The sequence below is a fragment of the Crotalus tigris genome, unplaced genomic scaffold (genome assembly GCF_016545835.1).
Source record: "Crotalus tigris isolate CLP2741 ecotype Arizona unplaced genomic scaffold, ASM1654583v1 scf7180000017625.6296891, whole genome shotgun sequence".
NCBI classification, from domain to species: domain Eukaryota; kingdom Metazoa; phylum Chordata; class Lepidosauria; order Squamata; family Viperidae; genus Crotalus; species Crotalus tigris.
The window spans coordinates 3335670-3354347 of NW_024096520.1; the positions used below are offsets into that span (position 1 = coordinate 3335670).

The 18678-nt window shown below is 35.8% G+C and overlaps 1 protein-coding gene across 2 annotated transcripts in view; it reads left to right on the top strand.

Annotated features, from left to right (window-relative positions):
- GNAI2 (G protein subunit alpha i2) overlaps positions 1-18678 on the top strand; it is a 127988-nt gene that overhangs the window by 95164 nt on the left and 14146 nt on the right. For both annotated transcript variants that reach the window (XM_039333702.1, XM_039333708.1), the window contains exon 5: positions 5237-5365. In XM_039333702.1, the coding sequence (XP_039189636.1) occupies positions 5237-5365 (129 nt within the window). The remainder of the gene's footprint in view (positions 1-5236; positions 5366-18678) is intronic.

The following is an 18678-nucleotide window of genomic DNA, read 5'->3' on the forward strand; positions in this document are numbered from 1 at the left end:
GAACATCTGTAATTAGAGAGGATTATTTAATATGGATGGTATAATTCTACTCAATATATAATAGTTATGAAAGACTATAATGCTTTAAATGCCCTATTATATTTAATAGATTTTTATCTATATTCCCAACCCAAAAGCTCTTGATCAAATAAACTGAAAACATAAAAATTATGTATTTATGTTTTATTAAACTCCTTCTGCATTGTACAAGATAGCGTTCTCTAATGTGGTACCGTATAGATATATTGCAACTTCTGGCTTTCTGCTCCCACAATTCTCAGCATTAGCATAGAGGAGACTAATGTAATAAACATATTTTATACATCTGTACAAACTAGAATAACAGCAACCAAAAATGTAATTAATCTCTCAAATGTTGATCATCAGTATATCTGTGCAAATTTCTGATGGATAGTATAGGAAGAATAATAAAGTACAAATGTATCATTCAAATATATTTTTTATCTGCTTTTTATTAGAGGAAGAATTTGCAGCACAGACTTGGTAATATATTTCATTTTTCTTCTGTCAAATCTTTTCTATTGCAACTCTTCCATCTTCTTTTAATCATAAATGCCTTGGGACCATATTACCCATCATGTGAGCTGCCCAGAAATCTTTTGTTATAAATTGGTAATATATAATAAAATAATTTGGGCAACAATATAGTAAGGAGCTGGAAAGCATTAAAGTTGCTTAAACAGTATTTGATTTTGAGGCTATAGAAATAATTTTTTTGGGATAATAATATCAAAAACATTTCTACCAATCCATCATTGGAGAGACTGGAGTGAATCAATCAGCACCTGACAAAGAAAAAACAATAAAGTTCTGGATGCACATATGGAACAATCCAAAGAAATACAAAGGAACAGAGTTTGGACAAAGGAGGCAGATAAAATAATAAATAAGGAATAAAAAGAAGCTGAAATACTAGTAATAGTAATAATGATGATGATGGTGGTGGTGGTGGTGGAAGGAGCCTTGGAGGTCATCGAGTCCAACCCCCTGCTCAGGCAGGAAACCCTATACCATTTCAGACAAATGACTGTCAGTCTCTTCTTAAAAACTTCCAGTGTTGGAGCATTCACAGCTTCTGGAGGCAGGTTGTTCCACTGGTTAATTGTTCTAACTGTCAGGAAATTTTTCCTTAGTTCTACGTTGCTTCTCTCCTTGGTTAGTTCCCATCTGTTGTTTCTTGTCCTGCCCTCAGCTGCTTTGGAGAATAGCTTGACTCCCTCTTCTTTGTGGCAACCCCTGAGATATTGGAACATTGCAATCATGTCACCCCTAGTCCTTCACTTCATGAAACTAGACATCCCCAATTCCAACAACCATTCCTTATATGTTTTAGCCTCCAGTCCCCTAATCATCTTCGTTGCTCTTCTTTGCACTCTTTCTTTAGTCTCAACATCTTTTTTATATCATGGTGACCAAAACTGGATGCAGTATTCCAAGTGTAGCCTTACCAAGACATTGTAAAGTGGTATTAAAACTTCACGTGATCTTGATTCTATCCCTTCTGTTAATGCAGCCTAGCAATGTGTTGCTTTTTTGGCAACTGCAGCACACTGCTGGCTCATATTTAAGTGGTTGTCCACTAGGACTCCGAGAACCCTTTCATACTTACTACTGTTGAGCAAGGTACCACCTATACTATCCCTGTGCATTTGTGTTTTTGGTTTTTTTTTTTGCCTAAATGTAGAACCTTACTTTTTTCACCATTGAATTTAATTTTGTTAGATAGCCCCCAATATTCACGTCTGTCAAGATCCTCCTGTATCTTAAGCCTATCTTCTGGAGTGTTGGCTATTCCTCCCAGCTTGGTGTCATCTGCAAATTTGATGAGTTCCCCATGTTTCTCCTCATCCAAATCACTGATGAAAATGTTGAAGAGCACTGGGTCTAGAACAGAGCACTGGGGCACTCCACTACACACTTCCCTCCATGTAGATGCAGTTCCATTGAGGACCACATGATGAGTACGGCCAGTCAACCAGCTACAAATCTTATCAAGTAGTAGGTTGTGATCTACTTTATCAAATGCCTTACTGAAATCCAAGTAAATTATATCCACAGCATTCCTCTGGTCCACTAATTTGTTGATTCAAACAAATAAATTGCAGAAATGGTGGAGAAAAGAGCAAGGAAAACCAAAACCTGGACAGCACCAGAAGATGAACTGTGTAGTTTTTGAAATATCTGACAGGTCTACACCCACTCATTGATTCATTTAACCATAGCATTCACTTAATGGTCATAACTTCAAATTCAATCACATGATGCCTTGACTTACCCTAATAACAACTTATGACCGTAATTCCGGCTCAATCACAGTTGTAAGTTAAGGATTGCTATATGTAGAGAGTAGTTTGTGTTTGTGTGTGTAATACTGTATACAGACACACACACACACACACACACACACACACACACACGGAGGGAGGGGGAGGAAGCAATATATTTCATCTGATTTAATGTATTGATATATTAATTTTAAAAAGAAATATATAAACAAGTGTGGTTTTCTAAGTCAATATGCAGCCCACAGAGGTCCTTATGTGTGGTTTAACAGTCGGTTTCCATTCGAGGTTAACACCATTGGTTAAAGAAATATTTTTTTCTCTTTGACAAGGCACTGATTAATTACAATCAATATTTCTATGAACAATTCGTCAACATGCTGGAAATGTAAAAATGTACATGGAACATATTATCATTTATGGTGGACATGCCCAGTTGCGAAAAAATACTGGACTACAATAAGAAAATGGATCGAAGAAATAATAGACCAACCCGTAGACTGGAAACCAGAGATCTTTTTGTTGGGTATTTTAAACAGAAAATATAATAAAGAAATATGGCACTTAATTTTACATATAATAATGGCAGCAAGAATAGCATATGCGCAGTGCTGGAAAAATGAGAATATACCATCAGAGGAAGAAGTGATAAGAAAAATCCTGGACTGTGCTGACATGGACAAATTAACAAAAGAGATAAAAGAAAAGGAAGACACAGAGTACTATATAACATGGAACAAGTGGTATGACTGGTTGGAGACTAGAAATAATAGAGGAGAATAAATATGGAAAGGTCAAAAGTGAAAATATGTATATAATAATGTATAATAATAATATGAATTATTCTTAGTAAGAAGTAGAATATGAAGGAAGAAAAATGTAAATAAGAAACAACGGGGCAATAAGGACAAATATTCTAAAGAAGAATAAGGGGAAATGTAAATAATAGACGATTACCGTTACGTAATCGCTGTTTAAAAAAAAGGGGAGGAGTATATACTGTGTGTGTATGTGTGTTATGTTTTGCTTTGTTTTGTTGGTTAAAAATAAAATAAAATAAAATATTTCTATGAAATATAAAAATGAAACAGCAAAATAAAACTTTAAAGAACAAGTATATTGAAGGGATTCTGATCTGCTGACTACCTTGTTTTTCTTCCTCCTGCTTTGCAAATGAAACAATGGACACTGGCAAATTGGATTTTTTTTTTTTCCTGGCCTTTGAGAGAGGTTTTATTTTCTTACTCTGATGTTTTCTGCCTGAAACACTCCACTAACTGTCCCCTTTCTTCTCCCCAAAGACTTCCCTTTTGCTATTAGGAAGGAGAGCTGTGGTGTTTTGACTTTAAATGGCACGTAGCTGTAAATTGTTTCTGCGTTTGCACATTTTCTCTGGTTTGTTGCCATAGTGATGAATATTTTTCTCTTTCCAGAAAATTCTAACGAACGTATGTTATTAGGCAGCCATAAATGACTTAAAATGATGATGGTGGGTGAGTGGACTGCAGACCTGGGTATCTTTCTCAAGAATGTTAGGCACCTGCTAGTTCCAAGTGTTGCACAGCTCAGTATAATGAAATATGACAATGTGCAAATAGCTTCTTTCATTGTAACACCACTTCAGTTTTGCCAAAATTGAACTTCCCCTTTAATGACTTTTTCTTCCTCTACTGTTTTTATAAAATTTGAAGTACAAAGTCTGAATATAAAATGTTCAGTGATAGTGGCAAGATCAGCCATTTTACAATTCAGCAACAATTTTTTAAGATTTATATCAATGTGAACTTGATATCACCATCAAAATGGTGGCCTGAACATCAGTTGACATTTGTCAAGCTTCATGAAATAGCTTTCTTGTATTAAAGTAATTACATCTCTTGTTCTTGCTTTTATCTCATTCTAAAAATACTATCAGAGGTTACAAGTGAGAGGCGGGGAACTGATTTCTTGTGTAGGTTTGAGGTAGGAAAATTTTAGAAGAATTTTGGAGAGTGATATAGCTTAGTTGGCAAGGTAAGATTCTATTTTCCTCGCTCTTATTTCAATAATGATAGTCAGTCCAATCCCAAAAGTTCTAATTAGTGTATAGCAAACCCCAAAATTAAACATAGATGACTGTTGTGATTCAACATTATTAGGGGCCAGAGGGCCTCTTAATTTCCTCAGCTGCCTTATATAATAATAACAGACAAAATTGGGACTATTCATATCTCTGGGCTTGGGAGTGGGGGGAGAGGACAAAGTAAATCTCTTCCATCTTTGTGAATATAATAATCTTGTTGCCATTATCATATACAAAATTAATCTTCCACGAGTATTTTCTAATTAAATATTCATTACTCCAAATTTTAAAAAATATGATTTCTTTGCAATGGTAATCTTTAACATTCTTTGTATGATTATATATATTTGTAACCAGAATTTCATGGCTTTTTCACAAATCCACCATGCATGGTAAAACATCCCTTTGACTTGAGGTACTTTTATACACAGTGAGCATGCTAGTCTCCATTCATATAGAAATAACTGATTAGGAAGTTAGAACTGAAATTAGTTCTTCAGTTAGAACTGAATAAACTTCTTGGATGAGACGTGAAATATTTTCAGAGAAAAAACTCAAGTAAGTCTAGTTGCCTTTTGGAAAAAGCCCCTTTAGGACAACTGATTAGGAAGAGATACTCTATGAGAATTAAGACACATGGAATAAGGAGAATTACTCTGTTCCTTTCCATCTCTCCCCCCCCCACTATGTCTTATCTCTGTTGATCAGTAGAAACAGGTTTCATTTTTCTAAAGCAGCTTTCTTCAGGATATGAGATAATAGCTATACGGGCTGTGAATGATAGCGCTTACTAAGCTGGTATATAGTTTAGTTACATCTTGAGGACATCAGGTAAAATAGTTCGTTAACTGCCAACATTTTTTTTCTGCAGCTACCTGAATGATTTGGAGAGGATAGGCAGAATGGATTATATTCCAACCCAGCAAGATGTGCTGAGAACCAGAGTGAAGACTACAGGCATTGTAGAGACTCATTTTACCTTCAAGGACTTGCATTTCAAGTAAGTTCATAAAATTATACTTTTGGGGGTTTTTTGACAAAAGGAACTCATTGCAGCCAAAGAATGAAGTTGGATTTTGGCTCTCTGTGCATGTAATTCAGAGGTACCATGTTATATGCATCTTGCAGGGAATATTGTAATTTATAAGACCTATATAATATTTAAACTGCTGCACATTATTACTTAAATCTACTGGGAAGAAGTGGGGCTTGTAAGGTTGTGAGTGCAAAAGCAGGAAAGATCACTTTTATATGCCAACGATTATTCTGAAACCATTAGGTACATTTGCACGTGAATGAATGGTGTATATGGAAATATCATTCCTCACCTGCTTTGAGCTTTAAACAGGCTGCTACGAACTGAGATATCCTTGACAATCTTAGCTATTTAGTAATGAATAAAGACTTCTGGGAAGGATGAAGAAGATTGTTGTTCAGTTTTCCCCTTTATGAATGATATTTGGTAATTAAAAGTTCAGAACTTAGGCTCTTTTGATATGGAACAGTTAGCATAATTTGATAAGGAGATGAAAGCAGAATGCGTCCCAAAACCTGTGCAGTATTTTCCTCTATAATATCAGATTTTGGGCTGATCTCATCTTTATTAGCAGCAGCATCTTTACTGCTTTCATCTGACATAATCCAGTTAGATCGTTGACAGAATTAGCTGCAGTCTTCTCTCAAGAAGTTAATATTCAGTACATTTAATTCCATGCAGCAAAAGGGAAGAAAAAGTAAATGGCCTTTTTTTTAGTTACCAGAGCAGGCTTTAGGAAGAAGTTTAAAAAGTGTGTGTGCATATAAAAAGAACAGTTGTGATAGTTCAGAGGGAGATTTAGGTAGTGTGTACCAAATGAGTAACATCTACAGCAAAACAGTTGAATTTGTGAGAATTAAAAGCTCTCTGGGGAAGACAATACAGTGGAAAAATATTCCTCAGGTAAAGATGCCAAAGCAAAAGATCTGTTCCAATTTTTTGCTTTAATCCTTGACTAGTGCTGATGACGTTACCTATGGTAATTTGAGTAATGATCCAAAACGACCAAGCTCAAAGAGCATCAAGCACACCCCCTAAAGTCAGTTTGCTCCCCTTCTAAAGAACAGGGAAATAGAATTTTTGCTACCATTTTAGTACAGAACAACACATTTAGTCATCGTATTAAACATAGAGCCTTTATTATCTACCGAAGCCTCAAAAATTATACAATTGTCTTATAACTATTTTACATGAATAATTTAGAAGAGTTGAGCATTGCAGCATCATTTTAAATGAGTATGCTTTGCTCAGAGTCATTCTTGAAGGAAAAACAGGTAAAAATTGCATTAGAGAATGTATTAAAACCATTATTACAAGAAGTATTTTAAAAGTTATCATGGTTTTTTTTTAAAAAAATAACCTTTCCCATATCTCACTAAGGAAGAAATAGGTAATTTTAATGAAGAAAATTTGTTGATGCTAAGGAGATTTCAGCAAATGGTCCTTATCTTCATTTGACTTGGCACTTTGTGTGGCAGGCCAAGGGAAGGAAATTATTTTGAAATTATTCTGGTCTTTTGCCCTTATGGTGAGCTACATTTAAATTTGCAATCATTGGAATATAGAAATGAAATTATTCAGTAAAAAGCAGTGAGTAATGAACGGAGTGCTATGAAATATTTTCATTAAAAAAGTAACATTTATATTTTCCACCAAGACATGGCTGGTTTCTCTCCATTAGTATTCCTTATCTCAGGAAGGTTAGGTCCATATTACTCCAGAAATGTTACTTGACTTCTGATGAGTGTTTCTCTTGTCAGTAACTTTTTTATGGAGTTGCTTTTGATAGATATTACCAAGCTATTGAAACAGGCTTGTCATAGCATTTCCACTTCTTTGCAGGATACTTACACTATCATTATAGCAATAATTAGAAGTCACATTTAGTATAGTTTCACATACATATTTTCATATTATCTAAAGATATACACATACAGTATAAGGAAAGATTGATGGAATTGGGTATGTCTAGTTTAATGAAGGACGAGGAGGGACATGATAGCAATGTTCCAATATCTCAGGGGCTGCCACAAAGAAGAGGGAGTCAAGCTATTCTCCAAAGCACCTGAAGGCAGGACAAGAAGCAACAGATGGAAACTAATCAAAGAGAGAAGCAACCTAGAACTAAGGAGAAACTTCCTGACAGTTAGAACAATTAACCATTGGAACAACCTGCCTCCAGAAGTGGTGAATGCTCCAACACTGGAAGTTTTTAAGAAGAAACTGGACAGCCATTTGTCCGAAATGGTATAGGGTTTCCTGCCTGAGCAGGGGGTTGGACTTGATGACCTCTAAGGTCCCTTCCAACATTGTTATTACTACTACTACTACTACTACTACTACTACTACTACTACTACTACTACTACTAGATGGATGGATGGATGGAAGGAAGGAAGGAAGGAAGACTGTTTTTAAAGTTGAAAAACTATATATTTGGGGTGAGCCACTCATTAAGTAGTGACACTCAGATTAGATTCCCATTTATGAAAAATGTGAAAAATCACGCTACAGTTATTAATTATTTAAAAGATCAATACACCACTCATTATCTTAATGACTTTGGGTGGCTTACAAACATACAATAAAATATGTAAAAACAACATTAAAACATGAAACCCAAAACTAGCATTTAAAGTCCAATCCCATAACTATTGTGGCACTTTCTAAATTGTGTAATCAGGAGATTTCTTTCTATATCAGTGACATTGTTCCTTAAAAGAGACCTCACATGAAGAAAATAGAATTGGAGTCAAATGCTTCAATAGCAAGAATTTTATGAGATGCTGCATTAGACCTGAGAGTGAGAGATGGATTATGTGGGAATAGATAATTTAGAAGAAATTTTGAGCACTTTGAATTGGATTCAGAAGGCAACCAGCAACTAGTGATACTGTTTCAATATTGATATGTAATTTTTCATAGAGATGCCATTCACTACTTGGCCTAATTGCAGTTTCTGGATTTTCTTCAAAGGATGCCCTACAGTGACCTTATTAAATGAAATGAGATATCTCTCCTTCAGATAGAATTGTACTTATGCCAAAGTGGATAAACAGCTTCTCCTCAACATTAAAATCATTTTGCCAGCTTCATTGCTAGATCCAAAAGGATCCCAGGCTGCAAATGTCATCTTAATGAAGATGACAGCACAGAAGACATTTGTCTCCCAAACCATGAAATCCACCTGCTGAAATCAGTAAATCAATTTATTTAAGTTTAATTTATTCTCCCACACAGTCATTTACAACTTGGAATTACATCTCACATAAGCAAAATCATTAGAAAAGCAGGCAGGGAAGTTTGCCATTTCCTCTAATAAGTCACTCACGCCCCCTTACCTGAGAGCAGCCTGCCTGCCCAGCCGTGTTCATACCATGCCTCATGGGGCACTCATGTATCTTCTCCAACTCGGCAGCAGCCACCCCCAGCCTCACCACACTTAAACACCTTGCCCACAACTTGCTTGCTGTTGTTTGCTGGCACCTGCCTGGGACTTGCTTAATAACGTTAACAAGGAATGCTGGGATTGCCTTCACTGAGCAATGCGGTCACATGGTGTCATAATTTATGACCACATCACTTAGTGACTGAGATTTTGATCCAAATTACCATTGTTAATTTGAGGACTACCCATATCTGTTGCAGGAGATGTACTGTTTTAGCCAGTATACTTTCTGTTACGAGTACTTTTCATAGCACTGGCTGGTGCATGCTCTTAGCTGCTATAAAGTCAATGAACCCAGAGTGATTTATTTCCACACATGATGCATTCCTCAAGTATTTGCTGATACATACACATATTTGATCACAGCATCCTCTTTCAGACTAGAAGCCAGCCTATTTTTCTTTGTTTATCTGTAATTAATACCAGGGTAACCCAGTGGTAGTTCTTGCACATCTGATTGTCTTCTTTATTGAAAATGTGAACTTTCATTGCCTTTATTTCCTCAGTATGACCGTTCATTTGGAGGAATAAATGGACAATTTAGTGTATCACCACCGAGTTTTAGTGATTCTATGGTGATTTCATCTGCTCTAACATTTTTCAAACTTTTTTAATTGATGGGTGACAGCTTTTATTTCAGAGATTTTGAGCTCACATTCTTAAGTGGTTCCATCTGGGGGGGGGGGGTTAAAAACAGGGAGGTTATAAAGGAACTGGAAGTATTCGTGCCAGTGACCAATCAGTTCAATTCTAACCCTATAAAAGTGTCATCTGTCTTTTGGATGTTGTTATGCATGCTTTGAAATTTATCTGTGGTAACTGTGCAATATTTATGGAAACATGTAGTTTCTTGAAATTCTTCTGCAATGCTATTCCAATAGGTAGACCATACTGTTTTCAGGCAGGTGTAGAGTTCCTTATTAAGCTGTCAATATTGTATTATAACTTTGGATTTACATTGTTTATCCTTTGTCTACTGTGTTAGGCATTCATGTGAAATCCGTGTTCATATTCACTATTATAATATAGAAAAAATTCTTTGGTGCTTTTGTTAATTATTTCTGGGAACCGTAGCATTCAGTTACTTACATCTTCCGTACATTCAGGGATACAAATTGGTTGGTGAGCATCATTTGGATTGATTGTGGAAGTAGGATCTTGTAGTTTCACTCATTCATAGTGTTTGGGAGTGGCTGCATTAGGAGCAGTTGATTTCAGTTGTAGGATTGTACATAAAAAATTATAGTTAGAACTAAAATCAGTGTCTCTCATTGATCAATGTCTCTTCAACAACTTCATCAACGATTTGGACAAGGGGATAGATAGGGAACTCATCAAATTTGCAGACGACACCAAGCTGGCAGGAATAGTCAACACTCCAGAAGACAGGCTTAAGATACAGGAGGACCTGGACAGACTGGAACACTGGGCGCTATCTAACAAAATGAAATTCAATGGTGAAAAAAGCAAGGTTCTACATTTAGGCAAGAAAAACCAAATGCACAAGTACAGCATAGGTGGCACCTTATTCAATAGTAGTAACTGTGAGAGGGACCTCGGAGTCCTAGTAGACAATCATCTAAATATGAGCCAGCAGTGTGCTGCAGTTTGCCAAAAAGGCCAATATAGTGCTAGGCTGCGTTAACAGAGGGATAGAATCAAGATCACGTGAAGTGTTAATACCACTTTACAATGCCTTGGTAAGGCCACACTCGGAATAGTGCATCCAGTTTTGGTCACCACGATGTAAAAAAGATGTGAAGACTCTAGAAAGAGTACAGAGAAGAGCAACAAAGATGATTAGGGGACTGGAAGCTAAAGCATATAAGGAATGGCTGTTGGAATTGGGTATGTCTAGTTTAATGAAGAGAAGGACAAGGGGGGACATGATAGCAGTGTTCCAATATCTCAGGGGCTGCCACAAAAAAGAGGGAGTCAAGCTATTTTCCAAAGCGCCTGAAGGCAGGACAAGAAGCAACGGATGGAAACTAATCAAGGAGAGAAGCAACCTAGAACTAAGGAGAAACTTCCTGACAGTTAGAACAATTAACCAATGGAACAACCTGCCTCCAGAAACGGTGAATGCTCCAACACTGGAAGTTTTTAAGAAGAGACTGGACAGCCATTTGTCTGAAATGGTATAGGGTTTCCTGCCTGAGCAGGGGGTTGGACTCGATGACCTCGAAGGTCCCTTCCAACTTTACTACTACTACTACTACTACTACTACTACTACTACTACTACTACTACTACTATTATTATTATTATTATCAGATTTCCAGGAATGATGTTCAAAACCAACAGTTGCTAAGAAAATAGTCAAGGTCTGATGTATTTTTTCCACTGAGTGACTTCTATCTTAATTGATATTTTAGTGGGTGCTGAAATAAGTTGTTTCTAATTATTAGTTCATTCACTCCTGCAAATAATAAGCAGCATAGGCCATTGTCATTTGTTCAGTAATTCCCAGCCTTTTTGATTGCTGCCAGCATGAGCATTATTCCAGTCAACAGCAATAAGATTAATTTCTTTTAGGTAATGAATTCAGGATAATTTGTAACTGTGCATAGAATTGTTCTTTTGCCCTATTTGTGCTTATTCCTCTAGAAGCCAAAGTTGCAATTATATATGATTTTATTGTTCCTGAAAGGGGCAAAACTGCCAGTCAACTCTAGTTTGTTTAAATACTGTTCCAGTACTTTTGGAAACTACGCAGTCTACAAGCAAAGCCAACACTCTGCATGATTCTAGCCAGCAGAGTAGAACAAGATCATGTGGAAATTTCCAGATTAAGGAAGTCACAATTTTGATAATGCCACAATTTAAATTTTATGCCATATGGTTCAATCAAAATCAATCAATCAGAATAGAGCTGGAAGGGATCTTGGAGGTTTTCTAGTCCAGTCACAAACTATTATTTCACAGTGTCTTATCTGGAGGCAAGTTCAGACATTTCTAGTAATCAATTTAAGATATTTACTTGACTTCATAGTTTGCCTTTTATCTGGCCAGTTGGATGTTTTTCATCAGCATTGTGATTTCAGTCAACAGACTGTGCTGACACATAAAGGCCTGAACATATTATTTTTTTCAGTCTGGCATTTCTTTTCCATTCCCAGAGGTTCGTGCCTGTTCGTGCCGGTTCTTCAACAGGAAACCAAGCCTCTTCCTTTATCTGGAGTTGGGAATAGATACAGTTCCCTGCAGGTGGATTTAAATTTGTCATAGATGGGAAATATTAGGGATTTCTATCTATGACAAAATGCAAAATGATACAATTTAAAATTGTGCTGCAACTAATTATGATATTAAATTTAAAAGTCATTAAAATCTTTGAAGAGCAAAAATCTGGCCTGCAAATCCTTCATTTGGAATAAGGCTTCAGAAATTTTGTTTATACTATGGTAATCTTATAAATTAGACTTCTGCCATCTTCCCAAGTATACTTAACTACCGTAAATGCCGGCGTATAAGGCGACTTCCGCGAGCGCTGAAATCGGCGCCAAAGACGGGGGTCGTCTTATACGCCGAGTCGTCTTATATGCCGGAAATACTGGTAGTTTCTGGCGTATAAGACGACGTTCTAGGAATGTGGCCCGGCTATAAAGACAGGGGTCGTCTTATATGCCGGGTCGCCTTGTACGCCGGCATTTACGGTAGCTAATCCCTCTTTAGGTTTTGAATTCACTTATGCTTATTTCTGTTTGCATTAGGAGAAGAATACTAGCCTTGCTATTAGCTTTGCAAGTAGTCGAGACAAGAATCACACCCAGAACATTTATTCTAAAGTTAGTAGATTGCATTACATTAACACATTAACAGACTCTTGCAATTTTGAATATACACCCTCTTCCTCACTTATCTTTACAATCCAAGAAACTAGGGAGGATTCCTTCTGAGATGTTTACCATGCCTCTTACCTGATGGTTGTCTAGTTTATGATTCTTCCCCCTCCCCACATATTGTTACATTTACTCACTGTTCACAGATTCAGTTTTCACAAACATGTAAATGAGTTATGCAACCATTCCGTAAACACACTTCATTTATATTTTAAGACTTCTTGAACTATGTCATCTATAATTGCAGTTTTATCATTTTTAAATATTTCACAACATTTATGAACTCCTTTCATCATTCTTGGACATTAGTACTTATAACATTTGAATTAATTCCATTTTCTTGACATCATTGTAATACCCCTACAGGTCTCCAAAGGTTCCTTACCTTAGCTTCATTCCCAATTATTATTTTTAATTCTGTTAATTTGCTGGAGAGTCATTGTTTAATTCATTTCACCCATTATAAATAAAATCAATAATGCCCTTAGATTTGTATTCATTTGTATTTCTGTGGTTATGTGTGAAAAAAAAATATTCTGCTCCAGGCAAGTATTTGAAGTACACATCTTTTTTTTCTAATCGGATGTTCATTATTCATTCTTGAGTCTCTAAATGGTCCAGTTTCTTTTTTCTTTTTGTACTCTTGTTAACTTGTTCCAGTCTATCTATTCATGTCACCTAGCGGAATATTTTTTTCCCCAAGTTGTATCCTAGATTGGTGAAAAGAGAAAGTAAAGCAATTTACAAGTCTGAGAGCTTTTGATTAGCATGCTGTAAATCTTTCCCTAGTAGCTGAGGCAGAGCTAAGGGCTGGTAATTTAGAGAGAGAATAACAAAGACTTGGAGAGTTCAAAGAAAGGTTGTATGCTTTATAAATTATGCTAATGTCTCAAGCTGCTAGCTTGAAGATTTTGAATTCAGAAATGCCAAGAGAAATTCAAGGCAGTTTGTAGACAGAGCAAAACAGGACATCGTGGGAATACAGGTCAGGAAACAGAAGAGTTGTTCCCAACAAGGATTGGGGGTATGAAGCACGCAGGCCAATAACTGCCAAATAATATAATTAAATTATGACTAGATGTGGTATAAGGATGCTGCTATTAGGGGAATCTTAAACATCATACTTCTCAGGGGAGTCGGTTTAAGGTTATCCTGCCAAAAACCAAGAGTAATCAGTTGACATATGTATAATGAATTAACATTGAAAACAACATTTTTTTCCTCTGAGAATTATAGGTTGGTTAACTTGCTTTGGTACATTTTTTCCACTGGCAAAACTAGGAAGTATTGAAGAGTATTCAGAACAATATTTGTGGGGCAAAGAACTTTTGGATAGTAATGGCAACAAAGAGTGTTCTTCTGCCTCCCTATCTCCCTGACATATGGAAAAGCTGTTGAATACTTAACTGTAGAGAATCTGATATGGGTTTATTAAAACCCTGTTGTGTGTCACTTTATCAGGAGGAAAGTAGTGTTTGCTTGAATGTCAGTTGATTGCCTAAAAATGGAATTCCCACTCAGCTTCCTCTCATTGTTCAACTGAATGGTTGGCTTGCTTCTTAGTGTCTGTGGCCTGTCTCAACAGCCATGTTAAGGCTGGCAGGAAGCTATTCTGAGAACACAGTTGCAAGTGGCAAGAATTCATACAGAAAATTTTGGCAGGGTAGAAAGCTCACCCACAGCAGTGTCCCTTGCCAATTCTCAGAGCTTTTCTGATTCCCCCCCAATTACTGACAATTTCGAGGCAGAGTGTACTTAATAATGCTCCAGGGTTGTTTTGCTATGCATTTAAATTTTTTACTTCAGTTTTTCTCCCGGAAGTTAGGGCTGTCAGGTGAATGTGGTTTTGCACACACATAGGCAAAGTATTATAGTGAGAATTCTGTGGATAGTATTCATGGGGAAAATCTATCAATGTGGTTGTTAGTAATAAAAAAAACAATTTGATGGCACATAATCAGTCAAGTCTGATAATATTGTGGACTTTCTTGAAAATTATTGGAGATTTGAGGAAAAATAGTGGCAATTTAATCAAGATCAAGACATTTTTAAGGTATTTCTTGAAATCTGAAAGTTACAACTGACAGAATTCTCTCCTGCCTGCCTTCAACTTCCCGTCCCCCTGGGTGTGTGTGTGTGTGTGTGTGTGTGTGGTGTGTGAGAGAGAGAGAGAGAGAGAGAGAGAGGGAGGGAGGGAGGGAGGAGGGAGGGAGGGAGGGGAGAGAGAGAGAGAGAGAGAGAGAGAGAGAGAGAGAGAGAGAGAGAGAGAGAGAGAGAGAGAGAGAGAGATCCTTTGTTACTTGTTTCATATTCCAGATGTTTTTCATGGAGCTGACTATCTATGCCAGGGGTGTCAAACTCGCATGTATCATGACTTTTTCCCCATTGCTGGAGCTGGGGTGGGCACGGTTTTGGCATGACACATCCAGCCTGCAGGCCGGCAGTTTGACACCCCTGGTCTATGCCTATGCTGTTCCAAATTCTACTTTTGAGCAACATTTCTCATTAACCTAAGTTAAAAAAACTGATTATCATTTCAGTTTGATTAGAGTGAGGTATTACTACGCATAGAGGAGAATTATTAATTTTATTGGGGTACAGAAATGTGACTGCCTCAAGTTCAGAAATGTGTCAAGTCATTTAGCCATCAAAAACTGGCTGATGGCCTCTGTCAAGAATAAACCACATATAATCTTTTCTTTTCCAAATGTTTGTATTAAATTAAGGAAAAATTCAGTCACAGATCACAGATCAGAATCAGTTTCAAGGAGGATGTAGGATATTGAATTTATATTGAGTTAAAGTTTGGCACTGTTCTGTAAGATTGTATCTAGCATTCAAGGAGAGCATAGTAGGATCAGTCTCTCTCTTGCCCCCTGCCTCTGCTGCTCACCCATTCCTGAAAACAAAATGTATCTCTAGCCATGGGTGACACTTACATTTCTTGGCTAGAAGAATGCAGAAATCAATGTATTTTAAAAAAAAGAACATTATGGTATTGGTATTGAACGTATTATATTTACCTTTCTTAAGTGACATACAACAAATCTCAGTATATTTAATGCAAATACCATAAAGTTGTTGTTTTTTCTTAATACATTGCTTTCTGCTTTTTAGTATTAGATGTTTTGGCCAGTTCATTTGCAATTTCTTGCAAAATGAAATACTCTAATACCCTTAAACTATTAATAGAAAGATTGAAAAGTGCTCTTAGAAGAATGTAATATTTAGTCCTGGAACTATAAAATTTAAACATGAACATTAAATTACCAATATAAGCAGTGATATTGAGGTTTCCATTTATTCAAATAATCATTCAGATTTTACCAAGAATTCCTTCCCATTATTTTATTGATTCTGCATTTTTTCATGTATGGTTGGTATCTGAATTATTTTCAGTAATCCAAAGTGAAGATGCAAGTTTTAAAAAAATCTTAATGTAATTATATCATATGATCCTGAACAATTATACTTGTTTTTTCTATTTAAAGTATATATATATATTTCTAAAACTTAACTGTTTTTATTCTAGTTGTTAGCTGCTTTGTGTCATAAAGTGTAATATAAAATGAAATTACTCATATTAAATACCATGAGAAAATAGTTACTTCTAACTTATGCAAAAACTAAGGATACTTTCATAAATAAATTGCTTTTCACAGCTTGTAGTCCATTTTCAGAATAAAATATCCTATGGCACTTCAGATATAATTGGATTAATATTCTGCTTAGCTATGTCAAGTTAATATCTACTGGAGTCAAGAACCCTTGAGATGGCCATAGCTTTTTTAACCCTCAAGTAAATATTGCATAAGTATGTATATATGAACCTTTTCTTCCATCTTTCCTCTCCATTTTCAACAAACCCTATTGTACTTAAAATAAAATGTTCTAATCAGTTCCACTCCTTTCGGCTATAGACCTTTGAGCAACTGCAAGTCTAGGGAAGTACATCAGAATTTCATCCAGTAGTGCAAGATTCTGAGCGCTGTATAGCTGGGTCAATACTCTTATTCAGTACCGGCTAAACTAGCTCCTTCCTTCCTTCTTTTCTTTGGTTATGACTTCCTAGGTGTATATGGCTCCTTTTCTTTTTCTTTCTCTCTGTACCACTAAGTAGCTTAACATGAAACATTGCTCTGGCTATCTTTATGCTCAATGAATGAAAAGTTGTGTGTGTATGTGTGTGTGGGAATCTGTCTATCTAGCTATCTAGCTAATTTCCATTGTTTAAATATTTTACTTGAGTTATTTTTGAAAGCTTTCTTATTGTTCTTTTGAAAATTAAAGTATTAATATGTTTTCTTATGACATCAGTGGGACCAGTTGCCATGCTTTACCTGCAGTCATTGGAATACTGAACCTAATATTTCAGCTTTCGAACATGATGATAAGATATACAGTCATACAAAACTTAATTGAGAACTCATCTAGAATTATAAAGGGTAATTTCTAATCCATTAGGGACCTTTTTATTCTTATTAGACAACTTAACAGTTCATTAAGTAACATGGAATATCATATGATTTCTTGATCCATTAGGGAGATTAAAGATTTTCTCTCACACAATTGTTGAAAATAATTCCTTGATTTATAGTCATATCCACTGTGTTGCAGCCCACACACGTTTTTGCAGTTTTAGCACAGAACAATTGCCTCTTCTCCCAAAACCAAGGTTGGAAGATGCAACATGAATTTAGAAATACTTTACCAAATGGTCTGCAGCTATAACTAACTAAACATTGTGTTCAGATTAGCTTCTATAAATATGCATATGAAATCTGAGAGGAGCAGCCTAGGTTTCCAATTGATAACTGTTGATATTTAAACTAAAACACCAACTAATTACAGATGTCTGCAGATGTTAATAGGCAGTCATGACTGAGTTTCAGGTGATGAAAGTTTAAAGCAGGTTCTTTCTTGGAATGAATGGAATACACACAAGGGAATGCCTATGAAGGTTCTCAGTCATTTGGGATACATAAGAGAAGTTGCCAAGCTCCTATACTTGAGACTTTTAGATCCAGGATAGGCTCTTAACAGATGTTTCAGCTTAGTTGCTTTTGTTGTTCTTCATTTTCTGAAGAAATTATTTATTTTTCTTTTAAGAATTCTGCCGAACCTGAGTATATTTAATATGTATTTCTCTTGCTGATTACTGTGCACATTTGGTTTAGATTTATTTATATTTTGATCTTTTGTTACGCTTTCTTTGTTGATGTCTGGGCTGTTTTCTAAAATAAATAAAACAAGACAGGCATTTAAATATAATTTTCAATGTGTGTAGTAAGAAATACCTAAACAGTCTCTTTGATTTGATATAAAACTCTTTAAGAAAGACCATTTGTGCAGTTATCGTTCAAAAACATTTTTTTTTAGAATTATGTACATTCAAGAAGCAGCAGAGTCATTTCTTTTTCTATGCCTCAAGGCTGAATTACATGTTTTATAAAATGCACGATGTTGTCAAGTACAACAGCTTCACATGAAGTGCATCCCTCTCTGGGAATATGGAAAAATATTATCTTGTGGTAAATTGGCTTGATAATCTTCTATATAGATTAGCCTTCAAATGCTGTTTAGCTTTGGTGCTTGTCCATATATTCATGCATGTGTCTTTTTGGGTATTTCCCCCCCCCCAGGTAAAATAAGTTTTACAGTGCACCTAAAGGTGTTTTTAAGGGAATTAAAATAGAATTGGCATGATTGTATTATTTATTATATTTGAAGTTAATTAGTTAGTATTCTGTTTTTGCTGAATAGGGACTTTGTTGACTTTAAAGACAGTATACTGAACAGCCAAAGTGTAAGTTTCCAAATATGGATTCTATATTATCTTCACAACTGAAAAAAATGTTCTCTATTTAAACACATCAAGAAATACTCCTAAATGCTATTTGTATAGTGGACTTTCTGCAAAAGTTTTAGACTGCATTACTGATTTACCTCAGATAATAACCCCTGATTTATAATTGTTTGGACTCAAATCT